Source organism: Juglans microcarpa x Juglans regia, chromosome 1D (genome assembly GCF_004785595.1).
Source record: "Juglans microcarpa x Juglans regia isolate MS1-56 chromosome 1D, Jm3101_v1.0, whole genome shotgun sequence".
Lineage (NCBI taxonomy): Eukaryota > Viridiplantae > Streptophyta > Magnoliopsida > Fagales > Juglandaceae > Juglans > Juglans microcarpa x Juglans regia.
This window is the reverse complement of record NC_054594.1, coordinates 15,870,518-15,881,574: the sequence shown is the minus strand read 5'-3', so window position 1 is coordinate 15,881,574 and position 11,057 is coordinate 15,870,518. Positions and strand designations below refer to the sequence as shown.

The 11,057-nt window shown below is 36.5% G+C and overlaps 1 protein-coding gene across 3 annotated transcripts; it reads right to left on the bottom strand.

Moving 5' to 3' along the window:
- Positions 1-6,308: 6,308 nt before the first annotated feature.
- LOC121239675 (UPF0235 protein At5g63440) lies at positions 6,309-10,516 on the bottom strand. 3 transcript variants are annotated; one of them, XM_041136952.1, is made up of 7 exons: positions 10,337-10,516; positions 9,738-9,852; positions 9,251-9,404; positions 8,860-8,956; positions 7,709-7,797; positions 7,539-7,607; positions 6,309-6,666 (listed from the first exon to the last, which is right to left on the bottom strand). In XM_041136952.1, exons 1-7 carry the CDS (start codon positions 10,449-10,451, stop codon positions 6,607-6,609), a joined length of 699 nt encoding a protein of 232 aa, XP_040992886.1. In that variant the 5' UTR covers positions 10,452-10,516; the 3' UTR covers positions 6,309-6,606. The 3 variants fall into 3 exon arrangements, 2 of the variants coding, with proteins under 2 accessions (XP_040992886.1, XP_040992895.1); XM_041136961.1 differs by having other exon boundaries at positions 6,463-6,666; positions 9,738-9,838; positions 10,337-10,471; XR_005935342.1 differs by lacking the exon at positions 6,309-6,666 and adding an exon at positions 7,274-7,348 and having other exon boundaries at positions 7,453-7,607.
- Between the last annotated feature and the right edge of the window lie 541 nt (positions 10,517-11,057).

Below are 11,057 nucleotides of genomic sequence, written 5' to 3'. Positions count from 1 at the left end.
TTGGATCTACAAGCAAGTCAGAATTTCAACAAGTGGTATCAAGAGCCCAGGTTCCAATGGGGACTGCCAAGTTCGATGTAGAAAAGTTTAATGGAAAGAATGATTTTGGTCTGTGGAGAATAAAGATGAAAGCACTGCTGGTTCAACAGGGCCTCCAAGATGCACTTCTTGGTGAAAAGAACTTAAGTTCTTTATCTGAAAAAGAGAAACTGCAACTCTTGCAGAAGGCTCACAGCACCATCATCTTGTCCCTTGGTGACAAAGTCTTGAGGGAAGTTGCTAAAGAAGACACAGCAGCAGGTGTTTGGCTAAAACTAGAAAGCTTATACATGACTAAATCTTTGGCAAATCGACTCCACAAGAAGACCAAGCTCTATACTTTCAAAATGACTCCAGGTAAGTCTACGGAAGAACATCTTGATGAGTTTAACAAAATCATATTGGATCTTGCAAACATAGACATAAAAATTGAGGATGAGGATCAAGCTATTCTACTTTTAAGTTCTTTAGATTCTTCTTATGCAAACCTTAAAGAAACCATGATGTATGGTAGAGAGAGTTTGTCTTTAGAAGAGGTTCAATCTGTATTGCACTCGAGGGAACTACACAAAGAGGCAGAGATCAAAACTGAAACTGGAGAAAGTTTGATAGTTAGGGGCAGACCAAAAAAGCAAAACCATAAATGGAAGAATAAAAAGGAAAGATCAAAGGAAAGATCACAATCAAAAGGGAAGAAATTAAAATGCTTCACATGCCATAAAGAAGGACACTTCAAGAGGGATTGCCCTGAAAGACAACAAAATGTGGGAAATAAGTCTAAGGAAGATGGAAATGCAGCAGTGGTATTGGATGGGTATGATAGTGCAGAGGTCTTGAATGTTTCAGAAGTTGACTCAGGAAAGGAATGGATCCTAGACTCAGGATGTTCATTCCACATGTGCCCCTCTAGATCATGGTTTGAAACATTCACAGAATTGAATGAAGGACATGTAATTCTTGGTAACAATAAAACATGTAAGATTCTGGGAATTGGGACTGTTAGGCTAAAAATTTTTGATGGTATGGAAAGATTACTACAAGAAGTAAGATACATACCTGAACTGAAGAGAAATCTGATTTCTCTGGGAATGCTTGACAAATCTGGCTATATTTTCAAGTCAGAATCTGGAACACTGAGAGTTTCCAAGGGTGCTTTGATTGTAATGAAGGGAATTATAAGAAATGGGTTGTACATGCTGATAGGCAAGACTGTCATTGGTGAGGCCTCACCTGTGCAAAACAGAAAAGAAGACAAGGTTAGACTATGGCACTTGAGACTGGGACACATTAGTCAAAGGGGTCTTCAAGAACTACAAAAACAAGGCCTACCCGAGGAAGAAAGGTTGGGAGAACTACCTTTCTGTGAGGATTGTATTTTTGGAAAGGCAACAAGAGTTAGTTTCAAACCAGCAGTACACCAAACCAAGCAAACCTTGGATTACATTCACTCAGATCTCTGGGGGCCAGCAAGGGTCAACTCACATGGTGGGGCAAGGTATTTCTTATCCATTATTGATGATTACTCAAGGAAGGTATGGTTATATGTTCTGAAAAATAAAAGTGATACTTTTGCCAAGTTCAAAGAATGGAAAACTCTAGTTGAAAATCAGGTTGGCAGGAAAATTAAAAGGTTAAGGACAGATAATGGCCTAGAATATCTATCCAATAATTTTAATAATTTCTGTAAAAGGGAGGGCATAGCTAGGCATAAAACTGTGAAGGAAACACCTCAACAAAATGGTTTGGCTGAAAGAATGAACCGAACCATTTTGGAGAAAGTGAGGTGTATGTTGTCAACCTCAAGATTACCAAAATCATTTTGGGCTGAGGCTGCCACCACAGCAGTTCACTTGATAAATAGATGTCCCTCCTCAGCTTTAAACTTTAAAACTCCACAAGAGATGTGGTCTGGAAAACCATCTAGGTATGACCATCTAAGAGTTTTTGGATGTGTAGCCTATGCACATACTAAAACTGACAAGTTAGAACCTAGAGCACTTAAGTGCATTTTTGTGGGATACCCAGATGGTACTAAAGGCTATAAGCTATGGATAGATGAACCTGGGATACAGAAATGTATCATTAGTAGAGATGTGACCTTCAACGAGGGGCAAATGGCTAGACATAAAACTGAACCAGAAAATTTAGGACAGCAACCTACCAATACTCATATACAACTTGAGGTGGAGAACTCAATAGAATCTCCATGTCATCAAGATAATAAAATAAAAGCTGAGAGTATAAGCACAGAGCATAAAACTCAAGGTGGGGAGAACTCTTACAATCTGGCAAGAGACAGAGAAAGAAGAGTTATAAGACCACCTCAAAGGTATGGGCAAGCTGAACTTACAGCTTTTGCATTAACTGTTGCTGATGATATAATTGAGTTAGAACCAAGGTCTTTTAAAGAGGCCATGGCTAGTAAAGAGGCTGAAAAATGGAAGCTTGCAATGCAAGAAGAAATGGATTCTTTAAACAAAAATCAAACATGGGAAATGGTTCCAAAACCAGAAAAACAGAAACTTATTGGATCCAAATGGATCTTTAAAAGGAAAGAAGGCATACCAGGGGTTGAGCTACCTAGGTACAAGGCTAGGTTGGTAGCAAAGGGGTTTACACAGAGAGAGGGTGTGTATTATAATGAGATTTTTTCTCCTGTGGTTAAACACAGTTCAATAAGACTGTTACTTTCTTTTGTTGCTCATCAAGACATGCATTTAGAACAACTAGATGTGAAGACAGCTTTCTTGCATGGAGAACTTGAAGAAGTCATATACATGCAACCACCCGAAGGCTTCACAACTGAAACCACTAAGAGTCAAGTGTGTTTACTAAAAAAATCATTGTATGGACTTAAACAGTCTCCTAGACAATGGTATAAAAGGTTTGACTCCCATATGATTAATATTGGTTTCAATAGAAGCAATTATGATAGCTGTGTATATTACAAGCAAATTGAAGAAACTCCAATTTATCTACTGCTTTATGTAGATGATATGTTAATTGCTTGTAAGGATAAAATTCAGATAGATTTAGTAAAATGCATACTAAAATCAGAATTTGAAATGAAAGAACTAGGCCCTGCTAAAATAATTTTGGGAATGGAGATAGTAAGGGAAAGAAGTAAAAGGCTTCTCTACCTATCTCAAAAGGCATATATTTCCAAAATTTTAACTAGATTTGGTATGGATCAGCTAAAAACAGTTAGTACCCCAATAGGGCAGCACTCAAAACTTTCAGTCACTCAAGCTTCAGAAACTGAAGAAGATAAGGAATTTATGCAGAAAATACCATATGCTAGCATGGTAGGAAGCATCATGTATGCCATGATTTGCTCTAGACCAGATCTAACCTATGCTGTCAGCTTAGTCAGTAGGTTTATGAGCAATCCAGGAAAACCACACTGGCATGCTATCAAATGGGTATTTCAATACCTTTCTGGTTCAAGGAGTCTGGGACTGAAATTTGGTGAAAATGTGAAAAGAGGAAGTGAGCTAGAAGGTTTTGTTGATTCAGATTACGCAGGTAATATTGACACAAGAAAGTCCCTGACTGGTTTTGTGTTCACTGCCTTTGGAGGTGCCATCAGCTGGAAGGCAAATCTTCAGCCAGTAGTTGCCTTGTCAACAACTGAGGCAGAGTATATTGCAATGACTGAAGCAATAAAGGAAGCTATATGGTTGAAGGGTATATCTCACGAATTAGGCATGTATGAGGGGAATATCACAGTTCACTGTGATAACCAGAGCACAATTCACCTTGCCAAAAATCAAGTATACCATGAAAGATCAAAACATATAGACATTAGGCTACACTTTGTGAGGGACATCATTTCAGCTGGAGAGATTGAGGTAGAAAAGATCCCAACAGAAGAAAATCCATCTGACATGATGACTAAGTCCCTGCCAACAGTCAAGTTCAAACATTGTCTGAACTTGATCAATATGGAAAATTGCCAAGCCACTTAGAGGGGACCTGCAGCAACAGTCAAAGAGGGAAAAGGCAGCTTGGAAGTTCTAAATGATTTCCAAGGTGGAGAATTGTTACGATAGGTGTCAATCATTTTAAAAGGAAAGCACATGTGCACATGACTGCACATGAGGGAAGACTTGAGTACTGGCCTGTTTATAGGAAGCAGAAACTTATTTCTTTGTTACTACTTTATGCTATAAATAGAGGCTTCAGTTTGTACTTGAGTTTTAAGTTTTTCGTGTGCTGAGAAATACAAGAGAGAAATAGAGAGAACAATCTGTGAAAAAGGCTCCAAGAACTTGTGAGGTGTAAATGAGAGTGTTCTTGTAATCTCAAGATTGTATTTTGATCATCAATAAAGATCTTGACTGTTGCTGCCGTGGATGTAGATCACTAGGATCGAACCACGTAATTCTTGTATTACTTGTTTACTGCATTACTTGTTTACTGCATTCTGTTTACAAACATTAATCAAATCTGTGTGACAAATCTTGGCATCTACGATTCTGATCTTGGATCTACAAGCAAGTCAGAATTTCAACATAAAATAACATACTGAGTTTGAGGGATTTGAGCTAGATGGTGTTAGCGAAAATGGGTATTCTTCTCCTTTTCCCATGCCCTGTACAAGTTGTTCAATATCTAAGGTCAGTCTTTGATAAGTTATCAAGAAAATTAATTCAATTGACCAAGAGTGAAGACTAATATTGTACATACTTCTTCCAAAAAACAAAAAAAAAGAACTAATCAAAATTTGATTAGCATCAAATAAGATTTACACATGCCAGACATGATTGATGCCTTTATTTGTGAATTACACAACACCAACGTCAACTAATTATGCAAGTTGGAAAACAACTAATTCATGAATATCATCATGTCACATTGATCTACTATAAATTATATATATCCGATCGATTATCCATTGAATTAATTAAGAGGCTAAAAGAAGGTAGCCTAGAAATTAAGTTCAACACTCTTTTCAAGTTTGGATTGTTGATGATTCTGATTGCATGGTTCTCAATTATAATCATCCATTGGTTGTTTTTTTATTCAGAATTGAACTAACGTACATAAGGAAAAAGAATAATAATCCTTCACCCAAGAACATTGTTGATCAATTGGCACTCCCTAGCTAACCAACCCATGCAATATATTCAAAGGCAAGCATGACTTTTTTTAAAGGACCACACTGATCAAACTTTACCAACATCAATCTTCAATATTTTTAATATTATTGGGTAATTAATTAATACAATAAACCATAATGATTATACCACAATTGTTTTGATGATCTACTCCAAACATTTTGTATATTTAACAACTACCATAATAATCAAACCATAATATTTAACCAGGAAATTAATATTTTCAGCCAAGAAATTTCTACATATCTAACTCTATGCAATGCAAAAATCCTGTATTTAACAATATCTAATCTAAATCACAATATGCTGGGGAAGAAAAAAACCAACTAAATCACAACATGCTGTGGAAGAAAAAAAAAATAATTAAATCACAACATGCTTGATTGTTTGTCAGTGACCAAAATATTTAATCAAATGTTAAAATTGCAAATTGAAGCACAAATGAAGATGACCCACGAAACCGACTCACGTTGCTGAACCTAAATACTGGCCCATGAATCTGACCCGAGATGCTGGCCTATGAAGCTGACCCAAACCAAGCGCACCAAGTTGACCCCAACGACACTCGACCTTGACCCAGCCCAATGTAGATCAGCTTTACTTTGGGCACCCAACGCTGTTGGATCAAGGAAGAAACCCAGAGAAATGGGTTTCAATCTGTAGAACAAAACGAGGAAGAAAAGCTTGGCAAATGGGTTTCAATCAACTTTGGCCTCGCACAACGCACGCAGGAAGCGGGAAACGACAAAATGAAATGTTCTTAATCTACTTTTAGGTCCGTTTTCTCCTTCAATTTTTTTTTTAATATCAGCTGATGTGGCATCACACCACATCAGCCAACTGTACAACGTCTACATGAGACGACTGTGTATAGAAGATCTAAAAATGCACGTAACTGAAAAATTACTCTTTTTTAAAAAAAAAAAAAATTATTTGATGCCATGAAAGAAGAATAACAAAATTGGAAATTAAGTCTATACGTAAGAGATTCATTGTTCATCACAAAGAAATGACTAATACTCATTATTATTTTTTTGTTGTATTAATTAAATCTGATATAATATAATGATAATAATAATAAAAAAAAGCTTACATAGAAGAAATTTCTCCGCTCATGAAAAGAATAAGGAATCTACACAATGCTTGAGCAGATTGACTCAATTCATTTTTGACAGAATCGTGACCATCTATATAGATTGACTGGCTCAAATAAATAGATGGATACGGTAGAGTAAGTTCTGAATCAATCAGAAGACCTTAAAAATGGAAAAGTACAGAGACAGAAGAACATCAGAATGTAAGTTTAGTCTAAAGTAGTACATATACGTTACAAGAAAGCTCATAACTTTTTTTTTTTTTTTGATAAGTAAAATGAAATACAAGACGGCCCATAACTTCCAACACAACAATCAACAATGTTGCAATTCTCAAACCCAATATAAGAGTTTCAAGGTTGCACGGCTTCCAGGAGTTTCTCATATACCTGCCTAGCAGACAGATCTTCCACCTAAAACAATCATCAAAATATTTATACACTTGGCTCATTGTCGTCTTATTGAACAACTTTAAAACGGGTAATATTTATAAGACAAATACCATATCACTCCAACCATCTTCCCACTCCTATCCTCTACTGTATTTGTGTGGCCTTATATCAAACCTTGTTGCTTTGAAAAAACAAAAATTGATCTTACGGTTGATTGACAATGTCACATCAGCACAACGTGATGAAAAGTAGGATGAGAGTGTAGTACATAATACAATTCTATTTGAAATGTGCCTTACACAGAATAGACTACAAAATTGACAAAGCAGAGTGCATGCTTCTAAACTAGTATTGGCATGAAATGGTCATTAAGGGCTAAATTCACACCAATTGAGACAGTTTACTAATCGAAGCGTACACCTCAACTACGTAAGCAGTTAAGGAGTCTTCTAAAAAAATCGTGTGCATAAGGGTCTTGACAATGCAGCTATCCATTAATGCATTGGGCATTACCCATAAAAAAGTGAGATACAATCGATTAAAAAAGGAAAAAAGCAAAACACAATTATTAAAAAAAATACTTTCATACTTGGATATTAGGAAAGGAAAAACAGAGGGAAAAATAGTTGGGTGGGGGGGGTAAACTTTATGGAGCATAGGATTTTGTGGGACAAGGATGAGTTTCGCATTATGTCAATAAATTGCCATGTGAAAGTCTATAGCTGCCAGAAATATGAAATCACACACCATCTAATGACCAGAACGGAATATGAGTAACAACATATGCGAGCAAAGACACACCCACACTCTTGCATACAAGCACTTGCAAAAAATTACCTAGCATACAAAAAAAAAAAACCCTCACAAACAAATAAACAACAGGTTCAACTAACCACAAGGAGTTTTGATTTGTTATTCCACCCTCTCTGAAGAGTCATCTGGCTCAGTCTCAGACCCAACACCTGGGTACAGGTGTCAAAAGCAATGTGGTTATGATTAACTTGAAATTTAAGCAAAAAATGTGGAATTGACTTCCATTGCCTAAGATGAAAAAGATGCATACTTTGCCCATGAATTCCAAAAGTTCATTGTTAGCTTCCCCACGAGCTGCAGGTGCAGCTACAGTAACACGGACGTCATCCGCATTTACTCCTGGCATGAACCATGAGAATTACCAGTTAAGTAGAAGTGGTTTGGTTGTTATTACAAATTAAGAAAAAAATTGGGACTTAGGGCAGGAGAAGTGAAAAAGTAATATGTGCAAGAGTACCAGAAAAAGCAATTATGAAGTTCTTTGATCTTTTTCATACTGTGTATATAAATGAATGCATGTAGAAAGGCAAAGCATATATAACTGCACGAGTAAAAACAATTTCATAATAAGGATATGAATAGTTTTTGCCCAATTAGAAAAACATATTAAGTTGATAAGTTGTCTGCACAAAAAATTCAGAAAATATTGGTGAACCCTTGAAATTTGAGATAAAATCCAAGCATAGTGCTTGGAACAGATGGGTGTTCAGCAATGGTCCCTGGAAAACTCTCTTTTTTAAAGTTTCAACTTCATACACCTTTGTTACTCATCAACTTTTGCGAGAAATACTATTGAAGTGTTAAAACCAGCGTGTTGCTCTAATAAGGAACCTCATAACGATTTTAAAGCTAAGGGCACCAACTAAATTTAATTCAAACGAATTGATCTAAAATTTCAAACTTGCCTGCACATTATGAGTCATTGAACCATCAACAACTAGACCATTTGATTAAACATTATATGCAAAGATTATAGGTGAGTTCTACTGACATAATATTAAAAGAAATATTCTTCATTATGGATTTTATCATTCCTAGTCACTCCAGCTAGTGTGTCACATTTTAAATGGCTTTCCAATCACAAGTTCAACTATATAATCACTTGAAATATACCCCATCAACGATGTGACTATAGAGGATAAAATCCAGGATGAATGCCATTGCTCTAATATAAAGGTTGCGTTTGGATGTTGAAGTGAGTTGAGTTGAGTTGAGATGATAAAATATTATTTTTTAATATTATTATTATTTTGGGATTTGAAAAAGTTGAATTGTTTATTATATTTTGTATTGGAATTTGAAAAAGTTGTAATGATGAGTTGAGGTGAGTTGAGTAACCAAACGAAGCTTAAAATTTTTGTTCAACAAGAATGCATGCTAGATAAAATAATGTTTTGTTACTTGTGATTGCTGAACGTTGGGCACGATCTTCAACTTCTATAGCGACTTGAACAAGTCCTCCTTTTAACTGGGATATACAGGGTGGAACAGGAGCATCCTACAGCACATACCAAAAATGTGGATATGAAAGATTTCTTTTTTTTATTGGCACCGGGTGTTTGAGAACAATGTCCTGACTAATCCAGGGGGTGCACAGGCCCTCAGCAAGAAGTTTTCCCGCAAGTGCACCTTAGGTAATTCAAAAAGGGAAAGTACATGCAGAACAAATAGAAACAAACATATGCATGTGGAGAAACAAGATGCTTGGCCATTGACCAAAATCATCATCAATCATCCTGGAAGGGTGTAACAGCTGATGAACAAGAGAGAGAGAGAGAACCATTTCTTATACCTGTGGGTTAGTTTCGGCAGCAACTGTACTAAGTGAACCATCAACAACATAAATGAAAGAAGCAGTTTCCAGATCTTCTTCTGAGCGATAGCAGACAAAGAGTTCACAACCCATACAGTTCATTCGGAATTGCTTCTCCAGTTTCCCTTCACCCCTGGATTAGAAAGATCCACAGCATAGATATGAGCTCGAATGCATGCACGCTTATAACTCAAAAACCACTCAATGAAAATGATTATTGGTTCATAAAGACAATGTACTCAGTTGGACAAAAGAAGCGTCACAAGACACTATACCTGCGTGCCATAGTACAAGTAATAATCAGCCAAATGAAAGAAGATGGAAATTTGGCTCCAAATATAGCTTACATTAATAGTTTAGAATTAACAACTTAAAACCAACAGAAAGGAGCCAAATATTTAAAAATACTAAAAAAAAAAAAAAGAGAACCATATTGCACAATATTTTTATTGATAATTAAATTTACCGTTTCAAGAGAATTTTGCCTGCCTCATTGATATTTAACCTTGCAAGATGCTTCTCCTTGTCCAACACATATGCTTTGTCAGTCTTCCTTTTGGGCATTTTCTGCAACTGGGTATCTTAGAACAAATAAACTTCAGTATCGACTAAAGCAAGTTATACTAACTCTCAGGGGGATACAATGCCTAATATGGTCAAAATTATATTGTTTCAATTAGGGCGAGTAGGTAACCTAATCCATCAATCAAATACAATCTGCCTATGAAGATGTGTTAAGACTATGAATTTTCTAAAGAGTGAATGTCGAGCCTCTTTTATTTATATTTTCGAATGTGAATTTTAAACATTTTGAAACAATAAAATTCTTTATCCAATTCATGGCCAAAGCCAGTGAACATAAATAATACGAGTTAGGGCAAAGCTAGTAAATCAATTGGAGTTCATTTCCATTTGATAGTGTTAAAAAGGCGAACTAAGATTCATTCAAAAGAAGTAATCTCCGTGCCAGAGCAAATATACATAACTTAAGGGGTTGATTTTCCACGAGTTTCTTGGGAACCAAACAGAGAAATAGAATGAGAGAGAGAGAGAGAGAGAGAGAACCTGTTATGAGGACGTGAGAGCCACAGTGCTTGCAGTAATAGACAAAGAGATCGGAATCCGGTCCATCTGGAGCGGCGTCCTCGCTCGAGTACGTATGCGTCGTCCTCTTCGGCATTCTTCCCCGCTGCTTCCCTCCGAGAGCTAGGAAAAGACTTTTGCTTCAACACTGTGTCGTTTCACGTCTAGAATTATTCTAGGCCCACCGCTCCAACATCCCGCTCCAGCACCCGCTTGACGTAGCTGCCACATGGAATAAGATGAAAAATTAATATCCAAATAAAAATCTCACTTTCGATCGTACTTGATACCCGTGCTGGACCTGTCTAAGAGCATTGATATTGGATTAATCATTTATCAATATAAGTCTAAGTTAAAAGTAAATATGAAAAAAATATCCACATTGACCTAACTAAACATCCTAAGTTTAATATTTATGCTACAGTAATTCTTCACCCATCGCCAGACTTGACGAGCTACTGCACACGGACCAAATTTTTATTTTATCATTTGTTGCCTCCCGCTAAACTCTTTCCCTCGGTTTTTCTGTGTCTTCTTCCCGAAACCACAATTTCTTCTTTCTTTTTTTTTTTTTCTCTCCCGAAACTCATTCTCTTCCTTTCCTCTTTGCCCTTCTCTGTCTTCTTCCCGAAACCCCCATTTCCTCTTTTTTTTTTTTTTTTCCTCCCGAAACCCCTTCTCTTCCTTTCTTTTTCGACCTTCT